Source organism: Cebus imitator, unplaced genomic scaffold (assembly GCF_001604975.1).
Source record: "Cebus imitator isolate Cc_AM_T3 unplaced genomic scaffold, Cebus_imitator-1.0 Scaffold56, whole genome shotgun sequence".
NCBI classification, from domain to species: domain Eukaryota; kingdom Metazoa; phylum Chordata; class Mammalia; order Primates; family Cebidae; genus Cebus; species Cebus imitator.
This window is the reverse complement of record NW_016107371.1, coordinates 5,641,331-5,663,753: the sequence shown is the minus strand read 5'-3', so window position 1 is coordinate 5,663,753 and position 22,423 is coordinate 5,641,331. Positions and strand designations below refer to the sequence as shown.

General features: G+C 36.5%; 1 protein-coding gene across 9 annotated transcripts in view; it reads right to left on the bottom strand.

The window, feature by feature from the left end:
- Positions 1-22,423, bottom strand: part of OXR1 (oxidation resistance 1) — a 479,036-nt gene that overhangs the window by 78,234 nt on the left and 378,379 nt on the right. The window contains exon 1 of one of the 9 annotated variants that reach the window (XM_017528987.1): positions 13,845-14,223. The exons of 5 other annotated variants lie outside the window; for them this stretch is intronic. In XM_017528987.1, coding sequence (XP_017384476.1) covers positions 13,845-14,043 — 199 coding nt within the window. In that variant the 5' untranslated portion in view covers positions 14,044-14,223. Of the gene's footprint in view, positions 1-12,731; positions 12,821-13,844; positions 14,224-22,423 lie in introns of those variants that run through there. 3 more of the 9 variants (XM_017528984.2, XM_017528993.2, XM_017528992.2) reach the window with 3 other exon arrangements.

Below are 22,423 nucleotides of genomic sequence, written 5' to 3'. Positions count from 1 at the left end.
AAACTCCTGACTTCAAGTGCTCCACCCGCCTCAGCTTCCCAATGTGCTGGAATTACAGGCATGAGCCACTATGCCTAGCCCTATTTGTTCTATTTTCTGTTTGTCTATCTGTTCTTTTAGACTTCTTTCCTTTGTTGCTTTCCCTCAATTCAGTTTTATTAACTCTTTTTTCTCCCCCACTCATCTGAAAATTATATATTATTTTTAACAATTCTTTTAGTGGTCATTCCAGAGATAAAAAGTCTAAATTATGGACTTCTCACAGCCTAATATTAACTGGTACTTTTATCCTCTTCCCAGGAAATGCAAGGATGTTAAAAATTGTGTGTGCCACTGCCAAGATATATGCAACACTTTTATACTTTAAATACACGTGTATGTATTAAAAAAAAATCGTAAGACATTATTTTTAAGATAGTCAACATTCATTTAGTTTTACCCTCATTATTTATTATTATTGCCATCTCTGGGAAATTTCACAGGCCACAGAATTATAGGTGTCAGGTACTTTAATCTTTAAATCTTTAAGTTCCCAGTTTCTTAGTTTTTACTGTGTCTGTTGAGAAATCAATGTCCATCTTAATGCTGTATGATTGAAAGTAGAAAAACTATTTTTTTCTGATTGCTTTAAACATTTTTTTTTTTTTTTTTTGGTCTTTGGTGTGGTTTCCACTAGAGGTTGACAGGGATGCTTGAATGTGAATTTAAGTTTTTCAGTTTTGACATTTTCAGCCATTCTCTCTTTCTCTCTCTCTCATTTTTTTACGGAGACAGAGTCTCACTCTATTGTCCAGGCTGGAATGCAGTGGCACAATTTTGGCTCATTGTAACCTCCACCTCCTGGGTTCAAGCAATTCTTGTGCCTCAGCCTCCAGAACAGCTGGGACTACAGGTACACACCACCACGCCTGGCCAATTTTTATATTTTTAGTAGAGCCGGGGTTTCACCATGTAGGCTAGCCATTTCCTCTTTAAAAAAATGCTTTTGTCCATTCTCTCCCCCATCCACTTTAGGAATTCCTACGTATATGTCAATGTTTATATTAGAACTTCTCACTGTATCCTGTATTGAACTTGCCTTCTCCTATATTTTCCTTTCTTTCCTCTGTTTACTCTGGACATTCTCTTCTGACTTACCTTTCAGTTAAGGAATTCTTTCCTCTGTGGTGTCTAATTTGCTGCTAAATCCGTCCACAAAGGTCCTAATTTGGGGGATTGTATTTTTCAGTTTTAGAATATCCATATTTCTTTTTCATAGTTTGTATCTTTCTACAAAATTTTTAATTGGGTCAAAATTCTCAACATAGCTATTTTAAATTTGATAACTACAATATCTAGAGTTACTGTAGGCCTTTCTATTCTCTGTTGTGTCACATATCTTGTCATGTGCCTATATTTTGTGTGAAGATAAAACTTGTAAAATTGTCTGGACACGTAGAAATTGATAATTCTCCAGAGAGAATTAATGTTTGCTTCTGTCAAGTGCCTGAGGACACTAGTAATACTAGATTTTATTAATTTATAGAAATTTTAATAATTTGAAGTTGAAATATCTTCCTAGGAAAGCCTAGCTACTTCAGTTTATCTTTCTCCCTGAAGTACAATATTTTGGGGTCCAAAGTGAGAAGAGATGACTAGGGCCATCCCATGTGATAGGCCTTGCACTCTAGCCCAATCCCTTTATACATACAGCCTGTCAAATGCACCTTTTGGTCTCTCAGTTCCTGTTTCAGGAATCAACACATCCCCCAGGAAAAAAACAATCTCAAATTGGAGATCTCCCTCCTTAGAACTCTGTCCTCTTTCAGATCCTATCCTACTGATACTACTTTGCTTTCTGATACCCTTAATAAAATTTGTTTGCTTTTTGTCCGGCTTTTTAAATTGCTCTCAGCAGGATGGTCTGCATTGGCTACCTTGCTATTACAACACTCAGAAGTCTTTGAAGCAGAGAACTAACAAAGTAGTATAAAACCTTTAAAAAATCATTTTGATAAAAGCATAGAAAGGCATACTGGAGAACGCAAGTCTGGAAATCATCAATGAAACTACTATGAGATCAGTTTAATGTAATAAAAGACTCCTATTATAACTTAATACTATAATATTGATAATAGCTATGTATAAAAAGTTTGATGATTTAAAATATTGTGCTGTAAGTCAGTATTTTCCAAAATAGTAATAGAGACATTAAAACTTCAAACATTTTAAAAGTATCTTCTAAACTAAAAAAAAAAAAAAGAAGAAAAAAAAAATGCTGACTGTAGCTTTTCTAATTACTCTCTCTATAATGAGATTGTAGAAAAAATCTGTATTTAAACATTTCACTATTAACTCTTTATCCATGATCAAAACAAAACCCCTCAATTTTCCCTCAAATCTAGTATTATCTTTTTCTAGATACTACTCCATCTCTCTGCTTCTTTTCAGTTGAATTTTTGAAAGCAGAAATCTATTTTTACTGCCTTTACTCCATTATCTCCTATGGAATCCATGATGTATTGTAATATCTTCTCTTCCCCAGTTCACAATCCCTACCCTGAAACTAATAAATTAAATGGCAAATTTGATGGGCTTTTCCATTTTTATTTTATTTGATCTCTGAAACATCCAACAGATTTCTTCTGCATGTTCCTCTTTCCCTTTATTTGAAAGTATTTACACCCCTCTTGGTCTCCCTCTTTCTCTGAAAATATTTCACACTCCTCTTGGTCTCATACCCATTAATGTTCCTCTTTAGTACCCCCCTTCCTCCATCGGACCTTAAAATTGGCTCTCTTCTAAGTGAAAAGATCCAGGAAATTAAAGAGCTATAGGGCCTTGCTACTTAAACTATGTTCCACGGACCAGCTGCATGGACATCACCTAGAAGCTTACTGTGAATGTAAGATCTGAGGCTTAGTCTAGAGCTACAGATTCACTACTGATTTGCATGCACAACACTTTGAGAGACACTACAAATAGAGCTTTTGAAGAGATCAAAGACCTGCAGTTATGAGTAAGTGACAAAGAAATGGGCTTCCCTACATAACTTCCTATTTGTGACAGTTAACACCAGCAGTTTCGAAATCTGTCAAACTAATACAATGGCTTCTAAATTAGTCGTTGTGATAGACTACATTATTGTTACTAAGCCTGTATTCCCTGTTGAGGAGTATAAAATATCCTTCACCTTCCTATTGATCTCAGACAGGGCCAACTTGCTTTGCCTAATAAAACATATGTGTCTTCTAGGTGGAAGTGTTTAGAGCCAATGTTATACTTTTTAGCTCTCTTTTCTCTCTATCTCAAAACCACAGATCTTCCATATAGTGGCTGCTCCATCAACATGTATTTCAGAAGGAAGATGTAATTTCTAAAAGATTATTCCACATACACACATGTGGGCACATGAGTCAGGCTATTCCCAATTCTACTCTTGGTTAAATTATTACGCCTTGGGAGACTAAAAAAAAAAAAAGAATTATTCAACAATTCATACATAAAAAAGCAAATCATCTACTAGAGGAAATGGAAAAGAGACTGGCTTGCATGAGGCTTCTCTACTGAAACATTACCAATGCCACAAGACTGAATTTATGCCAATTATATCAAAGACTCCAGAATCGAGAAGGACATTCTAAAAGAATTACTAGGGAATATAGAATAATAAGTTATAAAAATGTGGTTGAAAATCTAAATGTGAATGTTACAAACATGAACAATGTAAAAATAGTAAAATGAATAAATATTAGCATGTGAGAAGAAGAAAAATGAGAAATCAAACTGCTAATGTCATATCAAAGCATGGTTAAATATATCTTACCTAAAACTGAAACAAGACTGTAATTACAATATCAACCTGAATTTTTTTTGTTTTGTTTTCAGAATCTGCTTAAATTTAGACACACTCCTTAGGAATTAATCTCTTGGGGTGAAGAAGTATTATCCTACATTCTGTCACTCCCACCTTCTATCCATCCATCCATCCTTCTATATGTATATACACATAGAAGAGCTCTTGACAGTAATGCCTACCCAAATATTAATAATATCTCTGGGTGACTGGATTAGAGGTGATTTTTTAAAGTTTAATATTTGCAATGTATCACATTTATATTTAGTATGAATCAGGTTTATTTTAAAAATTGATGTTTTTTTCTTATAAAAGACTGGAAGCAAATATTCCACAATATTAATGGTTCTTTAACTGTGGTATGTGAAAAAGAATAATTATAATTCCAGTGATTTAGAGTATTTATTGCACAAGGACATTGCTACACAGTCATTTCATCTTCAGCATCTTTCTCTCAGCACATAAACATGCCTTCCTTTTAGCAACTTTTCATTATAAGTCACCTCAACTTTCTTAAGGTCTCAATCCTATCCAGAGGTTGGCAGAAAACTTAAACATGCATTTCTTTTATTAACCTGCATCATAAAACAGGTGCAAGCCCCAAGTACTTGTGAAGAAAAATAAAAAATAAAAACCTGCTAAATTTATCAAGAGTTTGATTGAGAGAACTATCACTAAGGAAAACAGAATGATGTAGAGTCCTTCACATCCTAAGTCAGCGGTTTTTAACACTAGTTACATATTAGAATTCTGTAAGAAAGTTTGAATTAAGATCTTAAACTTAAGAGATTTCATGACAAAATCTTTGATTATAATATTTTGGCATCAAAATTTTTTAATGGCTTCCCAGGGAATTCTAATATATACCCAGCATTGAGACTCATTGCTATCAATGCTGTCCAATGAAACTTTCTGCAATGGTAAAAATGTTTTATATCTCCCTTGTATAATATGGTAGCCACTAGACATGTCTTTTGAGTACTTGAAATGTGTCTAATGAGACTAAAAGCAGAATTTTAAATTTTACTTAATTGATTTACATTAAAATAGCTACATGTGCCTAATCACAAAGATTCTTTGCTTGGCCAAATTTTAGTCAGGCTGCTGAACCTTCTCCTAGGCCTATCTGTGCACTTCCTCGTATAATCCAGTTTCAGCAAGAATCATGTTAAGTCATTTTAGCAGGACCCTCCCCCCACCTCTGCCCCACACCTCCCATCCTGGATATCTGATTACCTTCCATATCTGATGAGTTTTCTCATTCTCCACTGTCCAGGTGAAGTGTGATTACCTTGGTCTGTCTTCAGCAAGAATCCTGGTAGGTCGGTTTCACCAGAATCCCGTTTATTTCTGACGTTACCTCCTAGCAATTTTCCATCCATTTACCCCTACTCTACTCCTTGGCTATAAATTCCTACTTGTCCATTTTGTATTTGGAGTTGAGCCCAAACTCTCTCCTCAACCACAAAATCTCATGGCCACAGTCCCTATACCTATTGCAATTGTCCAGGATAAAATTTGTCTTACCGAAGTATTATCAAATAACTTTTTCTTTAACACTAGTTACTACCATAATAGACAGTGCAAATATAGAATCCTGAATCCAAATTTCACAATTCAGTTCCTCATTTGCATTAGCTGCATTTCAGATACTCAAAAGCCATATTTGCCTAGTGGGTACCATACTGGACATCACAGATACAGACCAATTTCATCAACTCAGTAAATTCTATTGAGTAGTACTCTCAAAAAAATCTAAAACAGAGAGTTGTAACTATCTAAAAATCTGTAGTTTAATATTTAAAACCTACCCCTCAGTTAAGATGGACTGTTAGATAATTGCATATTTGGATTGCTTTCCCTTGTACAGGACTGTTTTTACTAACTTGCAGTTTAAAGCTACACCATTGAACCATATTCAAACTATATTTAATGGGTTTAAAAAAATAAAAATAGACTATTGAAACTAAAGTCTGTACTTACTATAAAAATAATAAGCTTTTTGGTTTGTTTTGCTTTATTAGAGTTTCATGAGAATTTTTTTGTTATATTCTCACTGTAAGAAGTAACTGTGTTTCTCCTGGCTGCCTAAGTAACAGGTTTACCTTTATCCTACTGACACTGTGATTTATTTCTGATTACATTTCCCTTTTTCCATTGACTGCCAGAAAACAAAAGCCAATTTTGGTCCTTTTTAAAATATGCATATTTGACCTTAAAACATGTTCTTTTTGTACTACATTGAACAAAATTAAGAGTCTCTTAATGTAAGTTTCCTAGTGGCCATGAAATAAGCCTTCATACACAGAAAAACACTATCTGCAGTTGTTTTACTTTTAATGTTAGATTTCTGGAAGTTAAATATATAAAAACCTACTTTCCCTTAAGTCTTCTACCATAAAAAGTGCATTCTATTTATAATCTAGCAAATTTTAACACTGTCTACAGTGCTTTAAATAGTTGACCAACTCAAACTGGAAAATTAAATATCCCTAAATAATCCTATTCTAAACATGGGTAACTAAGTTCTCTTATACATATAGCAGGTCCTTGAATAATACTGTTTTCTTATCATTTTTTTTTATAACTTTGATGAGGAAAAAAAAAATCAATTCCCAGTCAAGGCCACTGTGTGGGGTTTTACACATTTTACCCACATCTGTATAGGTTTTCTTTGGGTACTCCAGTTCCCTCTCACATCCAAAGACATGCACGTTAGCTTAATTAGTGTGTCTAAACTGTGCTAATATGAATGAGTGTGTATATTTGTGTGCGTACGCCCTGAGGTGGAATGCTGTCCTGGCTAGGGCTGGTTTCCACCATGTACTATGAGCAGGACAGGATCCAGCCAACAATGACTCTGACCTGGAATAATTCGTAAATAATTATTTTACTTGTCTTTATTAATCTTTAATGTTTGTATATTTCACATTTATTTCAATATTTAATAATGGAAGTATTTTAGGTCTTTATTTAGAAGTTTGCTGATGTTTTTGTGATCCAAAATATGCGGTAGGAACTTAACTGTTGTTTACATCAATTAGCTTAAGGTAAAAATTGGTTTCTTTATACATTATTTGCCTTCAAAGTTACAGTTTCCACAAACCTATTAATGATGTTAAAGTGAGGACTTACTATACTAAACTGCATTTATATATTTACTATATTCTATTTTAAACACATTAATTGCTTCTAACAAGTAAACCTCCTAAGAACTTAAATATTAAATAAAACCTTATAATAAGTTTTAAATATAACAAATGTTAAGTTCTTAAGCATTCCAGTGTTTTCTAAGTTTAGCCAAATTCTTACACCTTTCACCTTAAAATCACAAGTCAAAAAACAATTACACAAGTATGCATTTTAAATTATATGACTAATTTGCATGCACTTTTATAAGTTTAATTCGCTGAAACATAACAAATGCCTTAAAGACCAAATACACTGATTATTCCTAGACTTAAAACAAAAATATTAATATAAGCATTTAATAAATTTCATCATTTTTATTTTACTTCTAACCTTCCCATGGATAAAAGACTTAACCACTAAGAAAAGTGTGGTTCCCAGATCAGCAGCATCAGCAATACTTGAGAACTTGTTAGAAATGCAAATTATCAGCCACACAGAATACACAAATTCTAGGAGAGGTATCCAACAATGTTTTTCTAACAAGCCCTTCAGAAAATGATTCTGTTGCATGGTAAGGTTTCTATCAGCTTATTTTAGAGGCGGTTTCGTTCTAGAACAAAGATAATACAGGACTTCCTATCAGCTATCCAGTGAGATGAGCAGCAATTCCAAAACAGGCAAATCAATCTCATGCCTGAGAACCACTGAACTAAACGAAACACTATTAAGCAAGGCTAACTAGTTGGGAGTTACCATTAGAACCCACTGAGGTTGCTGATCAAGTAGAAAGTATTCTCTTCCTCCCACCCCAACGTTAGGAAAAGAGATTAAGACTAGAGCCAGATAGGGTTATCTTCCACCAACACTGTGAGATTTTGGTTTTGTGGTGGTGGTGGCTGTTTTAAATAGATACTGTAACAACTGGCATTCCAGATCCCTTAGAGCAGTGGTCCCCAACCTTTTTGGCACCAGAGATCAGTTTCATGGAAGACTATAGATGTGGGGGCAAGGGGTGGGGAATGGGGAGAATGATGGTTTCTCAATGAAACTGTTCGACCTCAGATCATCAGGCACTGGACCTTGCATGTGCAGTTCACAGTAAGGTTTACATTCCTATGAGAATCTGACGTCTCCACTGATCTAACAGGAGGCAGAGTTCAGGCAGTAATGCTGGCTCACCTCCTGTTGTGCAGCCTATTTCCTAACAGGCCATGGACTAGGGCTGGGGACCCCTGTATTTCCTTGGTTCAAGATAAGCCATTATGTAACATTCACTTACTTACTTATTTATTGACAGTTTCGCTCTTATTTATTTATTTAGAGATGGAGTTTCGCTCTTTCACCCAGGCTGGAGCGAAGTGGTGCGATCTCCATTCACTGCAACCTCCGCACCCTGAGTTCAAGTGGACTCTCCAGCCTCAGCCTCCCGAGTAGCTGGGATTATAGGCGTGTGCCATCATGCCCGGCTACTTTTTGTATTTTAAGTAGAAACAGGGTTTCTCCATGTTGGCCAGGGTGGTCTCAGACTTCTGACCTCAGATGATCTACCTGCCTTGGCCTTCCCAAAGTGCTAGGATTACAGGGGTGAGCCACTGTGCCTGACCAACTATCATCTAACTCTTAATGTATCATCTGAGGTGGCAATTTCCAACCTAAGATATAAATGATTTTTCTCACACCCTCACTGGATTTTGCATTTCCAGCTGTTATTTTACTATCTTCCTAACCCTAAAGAACCTTCAAGGACAATCCATCCTATCCTTACAATCTTAGGTAATTTAACTTTAATAACTTACATGACAGGATTTTAATTTTTCTCACATTTTTTTTCCTATTCAAGGACTGTAACTCTTGCAAATACTAAGAAAACACCTAAATAAATTCTGAATCTCTCCTTTCTTCCTTTGGTTCATATTTTTCAAAAGGAAAAAGGATAACAATAATACCATCTCATCAAATTTTTATTAGGATTACATAGAAAACATTTGCTCACAGCCTGCCCCATTACAGCTATTATTCTTGCGATAGATTGAGTACCACTTATCTGAAATGCTTGGGAACAGAAGTGCTTTGAATTTTGGATTTTTTTGAATTTTCCTAAAGGATAAGATGGATTTGGAATCTGTGCATTACTGACTGAGCAACCCAAATCCAAAATGCTCCAATGACCATTTCCCTTGAGCATCACATAGGCCCTCAAAAAGTTTGATTTTGGACTTTCTGATGTGGGATGCTCAACCTGTATTACTACTTCTGTTATTACTAAAAGTATCATTATCATCATCATCCCATTTATTGAAATAGCCATTACCCCAATCCAAGTAAGACATGATTTTATTATACCTCCCAATATTAAGTACAAACCCTTATTATACACTCCTATAACATATTTACTTTCCCATGCCTAATACCCAACACTGTTATAAATTCCTTATCCAATGTCTATTTTCCCAACTAGATAGGGTCATTAATGGGCCTCAGTAACCTCACCAGTAAAAATAAAAACGCTAATATTAATTACCTCATAGGGTTCTTGCTGAGGGTTAACTTGTGCTTAAGACACAGCAATCAATATATGTGTTGCCTATTATAATTATTATTCCATGTCTTGTTTTATCTTCTATGATTACCCAAAGTGAATCAATAACAAGAATAACAATCTCAGGCTTCTGAACTCTTCTACTTCAACTACATACATTCAGCACATGAGATTTTCTTCATGTAAACCTAAAATGAAATTTTAGTATCAGGGATAATCATTTTAAAATACTATTATTAAATAGGTTTTCCTTGACATGTCAAATAATTCAGGTCATAAAAATGTAATACATTCCCACTTAACTTCATTTTTCATCAACTCTTTTCGTATATACACACATACCAGTAATATATATACTATGAGGCAGAGCAGTTTTAGGTGCCCAGTTCACTAATTTGCAAGTAAGGTCTATGGTTGGTATTACAAGTTGTTAATGTCCCATATTCAAAGTTGAAAGTACTGTTGGCTACTGTAGTCAGCACTTCTGCAGAGGAGTAGCCATTTTAGTAGAACTGTTCCATCACTGTTTCCACTACTGCTGTCCACCACTGTCATCCTCCCACCAAGGAGCCAAGAAGGACTAAGACAAAAAGTAGACCCCTGCTTCTGTTCCTTCTCACAACCCAATATTAGAGGAGTTACGCATCAAGAAAGGGTAGAGGGCAGCTTGTGACAGCTAGACCACATCTCTTCTTCACTACAAACCTAACCTGGAATGGGAACTGAGGGTGAGAAAAATGGAGGTAGAAACTGAATATGAGACTGAAATTTCTAAATAAATGTACCCAGTCTTAAACAACTGTAAGATACTGTTTTAACTGCAAAAAGTAAATGAAAAGAAAATGTATAAGGGCTGAGTTGTGCTCAAAGAATCCTGTCACCAAGTGGGAAAATGAGGTAGATATAATAGCAAATTTATCTATATTTATTACAATATAATCTAGTGAAGTGAGTACTTTTAAAGATTACACATTTGAGTTATAGTCATACCCCCAAACAAGAGCTGTATTTAAAGTTCAAAACAATTTTATTTTTAAAATCAAAGCATAAGGTATCCTTTAACCAGGAACAAACATTATATTTCAAGATGTTTCCTTTGTAATTGTTATTAACTAGATCAATGGTGTGATAATGTCTTTAATATGTATAAGTCTCAATTATGGTTTTCCTGGGAGAGCTATAATGATGGAGCCAGCAAGCACTAAAAGCAGGTAAGAGCAAAAGCAGCCACCTTGGAGAGAAGTAAAGGAAGGAGAGACACTAACAGTCTAGTAAATGGTTTGTTTATAAAAAGGGTAAACTCAGAAACATTTAACCAAAGTTGTTGTTTTCTTTTTTTTTTTTGAGATGGAATCTCACTCTGTCATTCAGGGTGGAGTACAGTAGTGTGATCTTGGCTCATGGCAGCCTCCACCTCCTATGTTCAAGCTATTCTCCTGTCTCAGCCTCCCCAGTAGCTGGGATTACAGGAGTGCTTCACCACACCCAGCTAATTTTTGTTTTATTTTTGAGACAGAGTATCATTCTGTGGCCTACGCTGGAATGCAATGGGGCAATCTCACTGCAACCTTGCCTCCTGGGTTCAAGCAATTCTCCTGCCTCAGCCTTCCAGGTAGCTGGGATTACAGGTGTACACCACCACACTCAGCTAATTTTTGTATTTTTAGTAGAGACATGGTTTCACCATGTTGGCCAGGATGGTCTTGAACTCCTGACGTTGTGATCCGCCTGCCTCGGCCTCCCAAAGTGCTGGGATTACAGGCGTGAGCCACCGCAACCAGCTGACATTTGACCGAAGTTTTATCTGGTCTATCCTTAGTCTGTCAATGGCAAAACTATCCTATCAACATCATTACTGAATGAACATGACTCCCCTCCACCCCTTCGTGATGCAAACTCCTCTGACGTTGGGTTGTGAGAAGAAACAGAAATAAGGTACCACTTTTTCATCTTAGAAGATGAAAGGAGGAGTAAGATCACTAACCACAAAGGGTTTCCTGGAATGCAGTCATTCTACATGTGTAAAAGCATCTGTAACAAGAAATACCCCTATAATAGGACTTTAAAAAGAACTGAAGAATGATAGCAGGAAACTTAAGCAGCTATTAAAAAGCTGAAATAAGAGTAGTGTCAAGCAAAAAGAGCAGAAGAAATCCTTCAAACAGACTGACAGATACTCATTCTGAAGGACACAAACACAAAGAACCCTAGAGCCAAAATCCATCTGATAAGCAGCTGCAAAGCACAGAACCCCCTTTTAAACAAAGGCTAGCTGGAAATACTTGAAGAATCATTTATTTTTTGCTTGTGTTATTTACATGTTGCCTCTCAAAAGTCAGCGAGTTTTCACTGCTTCTGCTCCAAATGAAAATGCTCTAGAACAGAGAACTATTGAAATCACCAAATCCAACCTCATTTACAAAGGAGAAAATATAGGCCCAAAAAGACTAAGTAACTTGTCCAATTTCTTTCAGGAAGTTAATGCTAGGATGTACCTACTCACATGACTGTGGTCATACTTTGACCTCACAAGGCCTCTCTAACGTGTCAGAGATTTGGGGGCACTATGAATATTAAAGAATTTGCAATGAATTAATAAGGCAGCTTCAATGAAAGAGGAATACGTATCACTTCTGTAGTGCCACTTTGAAGGAAGATGTCAGATAATAGCTGTGTGCTCCATACACATACATACACACACACACACACTCTCTCTCTCTCTCTCTCTCTCTCTCTCTCTCTCTTTGCTCAGTCTGGATTCTCCTTCCCAGCTCAAAGGCTCTTCCTGAGCAGAGTAGCTGGAACTAGAAACAGGTGCCACCAAGTGAATCCGGTACACGTGTTCAGGCTTATTTATTAAAATACTAACCATATTCCTTTTTAGTTAAGTTACTCCACATACCTCTGAATTCTCCATCTATCTCAATGCTGGTCACATATCAACGGTTTTCAATTAGGGTACTGAAAACTCATTTTAAAAAATCCTTGATTCAAACACTTTAAAGTCCCATTCCTATGTCTGGTCCCACCTTTAAGAGGATTCTGCATTTGGTTAACGTCCTTCATAGTAGAAACAAAAAGTATATCCCTCCCCTTTTCATTTCCTAATTCCATAAACAGCAATTCTAAAGACAGAAGATATTTTGTGTAGAGTAAGGACAATTTATTTAAAAGGGCTATGCTAAAATGAGATTTTAATATTTCTTCAAAGCTTAAATTACATACCTACACACATAGATCAATAGAAGTTTTTCTTGTTTTACTGCTTTAAAATAACTAGCAGGGCCCAGCATGGTGGCTCAGGCTTGTAAATCCCAGTACTTGGGAAGGCTGAGGCAGGAGGATCTCTTGAGGCCAGGAGTTTAAGACCAGCCTGGGCAACACAGCGAGACTCCATTCCTACAAAAATAAAATTTAAAACCAAAAAATGACTGGCAGGATGTGGAATTATACATAGATTTAACATACTTTGTGCCTATCTCTATTTTCTAAACTGATGCTCATTTATTTTCATAACCCTCAAATGTTAAAGCAATTAACAAAAACAAAATAAGACATGGCTAGGGTGTCTGCTACCTGTTAAAGGAAGCCAAGGACACTAGAAGTTACCCTATGCATTATGCTAAAACTGTTCAGCAGCATTTAAAAATATTCTGTGAGTTTTCAATCTCACGTCGTTACAACCGACTGTTTAAAAGAATGGCATAAAGCCACTGTGGTGAAAAAAAAAATCAACACAACACAAAATAAACAGGAACTGAGAAAGTTTCCAGGTTCTGCCACAAGACAAAGTGCAGCCTTTCAAAAAGTTCACGATGCAAAAAGTCAACTAATTTCCAACGTTAATGAAGCGTTTTGTTTTACAAAGAAGTATCTGGCTTTTTATTTTTCGGTTAGTACGTGAATCCTAACAGCTGACAGACATCAAAGACTGACCCAAATCAAAACCAAAGCCGGCACAGAGCTCTTCAAGAATCTAAGACTGAAAACATGGATGTCATAACTGGTTCAGTCTTCACCTCCCAGTGGGAGGGAAAGAGAGCATGGATCGCACCCTTGAAATACTTGACGGGGAAAGAAAATCGAGTCTAGGTGAGGAAAGCAGGAAGAGCAGAGCAGGAAGAGCTGGCAAGCAGCTGAAAGTCTTCCGACCCCAGAGCCGAACGAGTCCTTCCTTCCTCGCACCCGGCAGCCGCCACCCCAGCCGCGTCGCCCGCCCGGGCCCAGGCACACCTGCCAGGCCATACAGCGACCCACGCCTGGCGCCACGACCGCCACCTCCCCCCCAGCCCTGAGCCTGAGTCGGCCGCGCGGGAGGCGAAAGGAGGACGGGCTCACCAGGTCCCTCCGGGCTGGACGGCGCCGGGGGCCGGTGGGGCGGAGACCCGCAGCCGGGGTCCCCCTGGGCGGGCTCCCTCAGGTAATCCTCGAAGCGCACCTGCCGGGCTTCGCCGCCGCCCGCGAACCCCCACAGGCGGTTGGCCGTGCCCCGCAGCAGGCGCCCGCTCTTCCCGGTGAACGTGGTCAGGTAGTCCATGCTGCCGCCGGGCCAGACGCGGGACGGGGGCCCAGGAGGTCAACGGTTTGGGCGGTGGCGGCCACCACGAGCGCGCCCGCCCGGCAGTGCTACCCGACCTGGGATAGGCGGCTACGCGCGCCTCACAGGAGGCGGGGAGGGGGAGGGGGGCGTCCCTCGCCCGGCCCGGGGACGGACCATCAGGAAACCATGCGTCGGGGGAGGAGAAGACGGACAAAAGTTTTTGAAAGTTTTTCCTCTGGCTTTCAAGTGCGAAATGAGGCAGAACTTAGCTTGCTAAAAAGGTATATTCTTTCTGGAACCGACGCAGTGTCAGAAAGCTGGTCGCTTTTAAGCAAGCTGGATAGGTCCTCTCTGCGCACCCCCCCATTCGCCTGGCGCCAATGGAGCTGGCCTGCCCCGCCCTACCCCACCCCTCCCCGTTTGAGCTCCGACCGAACTTTCAGGACTGCGGGTTGCGGGGAAGACGTGGACACCTAGCCTTCTGCCGAGGTCAGAGGAGGGGATAAAAATGGCCTACGGGAGACTGCTGGAGTTGCATGGAGTTCGGGAACCCAAGAGGAGTCTGAAAATAACTGTCAAAAAGTTTGAAGGGTGTGTGTGTTGGCGTGGGGGAAAAAGAGGGTGGAGTGCATGACATAAAACTTTTGTGACCAGTATTTACTTTTTTTTTTTTTTTTTGAGATGGAGTCTCACTCTGTCGCCCAGATTGGAGTGCAGTGGCGCAATCTCGGCTCACTGCAACCTCTGCCTCCTGGGTTCAAGCGATTCTCCTGCCTCAGTCTCCTGAATAGCTAGGACTACAGGCGCCTGCCACCATGCCCGGCTAATTTTGTATTTTTAATAGAGACGGGGGTTCACCGTTTTGGCCAGGCGGGTCTCTAACTCCTGACCTTGTGATCCGCCCGCCTCGGCCTCCCAAAGTGCTGGAATTACAGGAGTGAGCCACCAAGCCGGCCTACTTTGTTGTTGTTGTTAAGGACAGTGGAGATACTTTCGACACAAGAATGCAGTCATAATTAAAACGTGAATAGTAACATTTTAAGTTCCATGTGCCATTATGAACTCATGTTAGTGTTGGACATTCTATGATCCCTGTCCTGTTGAAGCAACGTAATTGAGGGCTTTAGTTTTCAGATCTGCCTTTCAGGGACAAAGAATCTACACAGGGAAAGAGCAGTGACTTGACAGACATTTACAACCCGATTTTGCTTCCTGTGAGATCTGGTTAGTCTCTGTCTTTCACATCTGTTTGTAGCTCTTTTAGTTTTCCCAGGCATTAAATAAGTAAACCCTCTTTTTTGGAATCACTACTATATTAATATATTGAGGAGAAAGAAAGATTTGAATTTCTTAGGGAGCTGAAGAAATTACCCACTCTAACAATAGAATCCAGAAAATCAGGCTTCAGCTTTTGGCCAAACTACTAAAGATTATCCCTCCTGACACATACCCTCTTTTTTTTTTTTTCCTTTTACCAGTTGACTGATCTTTTTCTCATCATCACCATTTTCAGCTTAAATTCTTACTAGGTTAGATAAATTTCACCATTTTAATATCAACATCACCATTATGCCTGGTGAAAAATACAGAATATCTGGGCTGCACCCTTAGAGTGTCTAATTTGGTGTTTATAGGAAAGGGGGTCAGAAGAATCTGCATATCCAGCAATCCATGATTTCAGGGTTGTGTCTTGGGAAATAACTGCTCCAGACTTCCGTACTTCCTAAAGGAACTATTTTGATGTTGCAATGTTAGGAATGTTTGTGCTTTTCCCCAAATTCATGTTGAAATCCTAACCCCAATATGATGGTATTAGGAAGTGGGGCCTTTGGGAGGTAATTCATGAGGATAGAGGCCTCATTAATGCAATTTGTGTCCTTATAAATAAGGGACCTAGAGTGCTGTCCCCATCTTTCTGCCACAGGAGGACCCAAAAACACCTCAGTTTGCAAACCAGAAGAAGGGCTTCACCAGAAACCAACCATGCTGGCACCCTGATCTTGGACTTCTAGCCTCCAGAACTGTGAGAAATAAATGTGTGTTTTTAAACCACTGGTCTATGTATGGTCTTTATTATAGCATCTGTAAGGAACTAAGACAGCTACTAAGTAGCATTCCATTTGACAAGCCTTACCATGCACACTTCTGAGTTCAAAGAAAGAGAGGCTCTGTAGTTTTAAAAATCAAAGTTCAATGACTGAGTCTAATCCTCATTAACAATTTAAATTCTTTTTCTAAGATATATTTTACATCTTCTCAGAATTTATTGGTTATAAGCATAATGAATGCTTGAGATTTTACCTCATTAGATCTGCATTTTTACATCCAAAATTTGCAGGAACCTTCATTCTACCAATTCAAATACAGATTTACAGGTAGTTAACCTATCTGTATTTTTTTTTCTGCTTCTATTTCATAGAAGGCTAGAGCTACTGGAGAAAAACGTATAACTTTGATGACTGAATGCCTTACAATCTTTGATTTAAACTCAGCTGAGTCTTAATGTCCCTAAAATCCCTTTATTCATACAGTGTTCTCTTTTATTCTCTATATTTGTTGTTTGAACTGTCATCATTCTCCTAAAGTTACCAAATTCATCACTTGAACATGTTACTTTGCCTTCTACATGACCCAGAAAATCATAGGCCATCAAATATGAACATTTTTCCTTCCTTTTTCTCTTCAATCTACATCAAGTTGTTCTTTCTCTCTGTTGTCTTAGAAGGAGGTCTTTATTCCTGTCTATATCTTTCTTCCATATTTTCTTTGGATAGTCTAATTATGTTGTCTGTGACTTGCCAGCTTTATTATTCCTCTCTGTTCCTTTTCACTATTTTTCCTTTCCTCTTATCCTTCCTCTGTCAGACACATAAATCCCTCTCAGTCTTAAAAAAAGCTTTCTTATATACCATGCCTGCTTTTTCAAGCTACCTTTTGCCTCATTAAAAAAAAAAAAAAAAAAAAACTTTATTGATACATAATTTATGTACTGTAAAATTCACCTGTTAAAATTATGCAAGTCACCTGGTAACAATTCAGGATTATAAAGCCATCATCAAAATCTATTCTTTGAACATGAACATTTCCATCACCACAAAAGGTACCGTTTTACCCAACTGTAGTCACTCCCCAGTCACACCTGCAGCCCTAGGCAACCACTTGACTATTTCTGCCTCCGTGGATTTGCTTTAATAGACATTTCATATAATACTTGGTCTTTGGGGTCTAGCTTCCTTCACTTAATGTTTCTGAGGCTTATTCATGTTGTAACATGTACTAGTACTTCATTGCTTTTTACCGCCAAATAACATTACATTGTATAAGATATAGCACATTTTATTGATCCATTCATCTGCTGATGGATATTTGTACTGTTCATACCTTGTGGCTATTATGAATAATGTTGTTAGAAACATCTATGTGATTAAGTTTCTTTGTTGACCTGTTTTCATTTTACACATATACATAGGAGTGAAATTGCTGGGCCAAAATGCTGGCTTTCAATGTGCAAAAAGGTTTAATTTTGATGAAGTCCAAAATATCAATTTTTATTTTTGTCATGTCTGCTCTGCATTGTAGCTAAGAAATCATTAACTAATCCAAAGTATGAAGATTATTATGTTTTTTCTATGAGTTTTATTTAGGTCTTATTTTAGGTCTTTGATCTATTTTGGGTTAATTTTCAGGTTTGGTGTAAGGAAGTGATCCAAATTCATTCTTTGATGTGTGGCTATCTAGTTGTTCCAGCACCAGTTATTGAAAAGATGATTTTCCCCACATTGTCTTCGCATCTTTATCAAAAATTAATTGACCTTAAATATAAGGTTTCTGGACTATCAATTGTATTCCTAAACCCATGACATTACCAAGCTATCTTGATTACTGTAGCTTCCTAGTAAGTTTTGACATTGGGAAGTGTGAGTCCTCTCATTTTGTTCTTCATTTTCAAGATTGTTTTAGCTATTTTGAATCCTTTTCATTCCATATGAATTTTAGGATTTAGCTTGTCAATTTCTTCAAAGAAAAAAAGTCAGTTTAAATTTTGATAGCCATTGCATTAAATCTATAGATCAGTATGGGAAGTATCACCATATCTTCCATAAACAAAAGAATGTCTTTCCACTTATATAGATCTGAAATTGCTTTTAGCAATGTTTTATGCTTTACATTGTATGAATCTTGTAGTTTTTTTTTAATGTCCTACAATAATGTTTTATTTTTTGCTGGTAACTGTGAATAGAATTTTTTTAGATTGTTGTTGCTACTATACAGAAATAAAATTGATTTTTGAATACTGTCTTTGTATCTTACAACATTGCTGGACTTAATAATAAATTCTAGTTGTTGTTAAGTGAATTTCTTAACATTTTCTCTATATAATTACATAAATAAAGACGGTTTTGTTTTTTTCCTTCCAATTCAGGTGCCTTTTCTTTTCCTGCCTAATTGCTCTGCTTAGAACTTTCAGTACAATATTAAATAGAAGTTGTGAGAGCAGATACCATTTTATTCCTGAATTTGGAGAAAAGGCATCAAGTCTTTCACAATTAAGTATGATATTATCTGATGGTTTTTTGTAGATGCCCTTACTTAAGTTTAGGAAGCACCATTCTAGTCCTAATTTCTGATTTTTTTTTTTGTCATAAATGGATGTTAGATTTTGTCAAATGCTTTTTCTGCTTCTGTTGATATAATATTGTGCTTTTCATCTTTTATCCTGTTAATATAGTGTTTATATTAATCAATATTTGTATATAAGATGAACCTTGCCTTCCTTAGATAACATTCAGAAAGTATAATATGATGCATGATTTGGTTTGTTGGTATTCTGTTCATGATTTTTTGTCTATATTCATAATACATATTATATTGGTTTATACTTTTCTTCTCTTGTGATACCCTTGTCTGGCTTTGGTACTTGGGCAATACTGGCCTCTTGCAATGACTTGCGAAATATGCCATCCTTTTCTAATTTTTTGGAATAGTTTCTGAAGGATTGTTATTAATTATTCTTTAAGTATTTAGTAAAATTCTCCATTGAAGCCATCTGGACCTAGACTTTTCTTTCTGGTAATATTTTCAATTACTATAATCATTTACATATATATATATATATATATATATATATATATATATATATAATCTATAGATCAGTATGGGAAGTATCGCCATATCTTCCATAAACAAAAGGATGTCTTTCCACTTATGTAGATCTTCAGTTGCTTTCAGCAATGTTTTGTGCTTTTCATTGTATAAATCTTGTAGTTGTTGTGACATACAATTAATGTGTGTTTATATATATATATATATATTTTTTTTTTTTCAGATTTTCTATTTCTCCTTGCATCAGGTTTGGTAGTTTTTGTCTTTCTAGGAATTTGTCCATTTAACGTAAGTCATCTAATTTGTTGTTCATAGTATTCCTTTATAATCCCGTTCATTTCTCTGATTTATATTAATATCAGCTCTTTATTCCTAATTTTAGAAATTTGAGTCCTGTTTTTTTCTTGCTCAGTTTAAATCTTTGTCAATTTTGTTGTTCCTTGCAGAGAGCCAACTTGAGGTTTCATTAATGAGGTTTTTCTAATGTTTTTCTATTTCCTATTCCATTAATATCCATGCTAATCTTTATTATTTCCTTCTTTGTATTTGTTTTGCGTTTAGTTTCTTCTATTCCTCCCTAATCTCCCTAGTTTCATAAGGCAAAAGGTTAGGCTATTGATTTGAAATCCTCTTTTTTCCTAATATAGATTTTTACAGCTACATACCTCATTAGTTCTGTCCCACAAATTTCAGTATATTGTATTTTAGTTTTTATCTCAAAGTAATTTTCCTTATGACCTATTATTTGACTCCTTGGCTATTTAGGAGTATGTTGTTTAACTTCCCACTTATTTGTGAATTTCCCACATTTACTTGTGTTTTTTTACTTCTAATTTAATCTTACTATAGTCAGAGAACATACTTGGTATGATTCCCTCTTCCTTTCAAAATCACAGTCTTTTTTATGGCCCAGTTTATAGTCTATCCTGGACAATATTCCATTTTCCCTCATATTTAAGCCATCCATTCATCACTGAATTTCTTGAAAATTCACATTTGGGGCTCCTCATAAGCTGCTACCCAAGCTCATTCTCAGCAATTTGTCAACCATTCATTCAGCTTTAGTAAATGCTTACTCAGCACTAAGATAGAGAGTCCCTATTTCTATGGCAATTTCAAGCTAATGTTAGGCTCCCAAAGATCACCAGTGCCAGTACAAGATATTTTTGTGTGATTAGAAAGAGATACCCCTGCAAATAGACACATTACAAAAAAGTATCCCTAATCCAAAAACGCAATTAAGTAAATAATTCCATTTATAATAGCATCAAAAAGACAAAAATACTTAGAAATAAATCAGTCCAAGGAGGAGAAAGACATATACTGAAAAATATAAAACATCATTGAAAGAAATTAAAGAAGATCTAAGTAAATGAAAAGACATCCCATATACATGGACTAGAAAACTTAGTATTGTTAAAATGGCAATTCACAAATCAATATACAGATTCAATACATTCCCTTTCAAAATTCCACTGCTTTATTTACAGATATGAAAATGCCCATCCTCAAATTCATGTAGAACTACAAGGAGCCCTAAAGAGCCAAAACAATATTTAAAAAGAAAAACAGAGGTCAAGGACTCATACTTCCCAATTTCAAAACTTTCTTCGAAGCTACAGTAAAAAAAAACTGTTGTACTGGTGTAGACGTACAGATCAATGAAATAGAATTTGGGTTCAGAAGTAAACACATATATTTTGGGAAAACAAACTGATTTTCAACAATGATACCAAGGCTGTTTAATGGAGAGAAATAGTGGCTTCAACAAATGGTGCCATAACAACTGTATACTCACATATGAAAGAATGAAATTAGACCCTTACCTCACACCATAGACAAAAATGAACTCCGAATGTATTAAAGACTTAAGTGTAAGAGCTAAAACTATTAAATTTTTAGGAGAAAAGCAGGTAAATCTTCATGATCCTGGAATTGGCAATGGACTCAGAGATGACACCAAAGGCATGAGCAACAAATGAAAAATGCCTCATTACTAATAAGAGCAATGCAAATATCTGCCAATAAATACCATTTTCTTCTATCAGGATGGTGAAGGTCAAAAAGTTTAAAGTCATTTTGATAACAGTGGGTGAAAACTACCACTGTTTCATATATTACTAGTAGGGGAGTGAAGAATGGTCCTATCATTTTGCAGAATCATCAAAGAGGACCATTTTGCAGGATCTACCAACATTTTTAAAGCACACACCTTTTGACTCAGTGTCTTCAGTTCCTGTTATTTATCCTATTGATGTATGAAATGCAATTTTCTATTTGCAGTAGCAAACTGTTGAAAATATCCTAAGTGGTGACTAATAAATGATTAAATAAAATATGACATGTCCATATAATGGAATATCATTCAGCCGTTAAAAATAATTTGATAGTTCCTGGTATAACTGATTATGAAAAAATCTTGAAAATAGTATTTTTAAGGGGGAAAGCAAGAAACAGAACACCACATATGGTATGGTTCAATTTTTGAAAACAATGTAAAGCATATGTAGTTATCCACATACAAATAAAAGATTTCTGTTAGTATATATAAGAACTGTTAGAATATACATATATAGCATATGTTAGAATATATATATATTGTGTATGTTAGAATATGTATATATGGTGGTTGTCTTCTGAGAAAAGAAGTGAGTGGCTTATGGTGTGATGAGAGGGAACCATAATTTTCACTGTGTGTATAATATGCACAAATCACCTAATCAAAAATGATTTTTTAAGTTGAAAATAGCTTTTTTTTCATAAACCCATTGTATATTCTAGGAGCTTGCTAGACTGTCGACTGTAAACTTGACTGTCATTCAATTCCTATGAAAGGCATTTGAGATAGACAGCATTTCTTAATCATCAGTAAGAAAAATGTGATCTTTCTTAAGTCATCTAAGAGTTATAGGCATATCAAGTTAGGTCACCTGCAGTCAGTGTAACTGAGATATGTCTCATCATTAAGAACATGGGCTATGAGTCTAACTTCATATCCTGCCACTTACTAGCAGCATAATGGTAAAGTAACTGACTTAGCCTGTCTCTCCTTGAGGTTCCTTACCAGCAAAATAGAGATAATATAGAGACGTTTGGAAGATTTCATAACATTGTGCAAGCAATGTGTCTACAAAGGTGCCTTTCGAAATTATTATTTCCTTCTATTTGCTTTGCGTTTAGTTTCTTCTATTGGTAAATGTGAGCTATAGTGCTTCCTATAAAATACCTTATCAAGTTATACCATTAAGTTAATATTCTGAATTTTTCTTTCTTT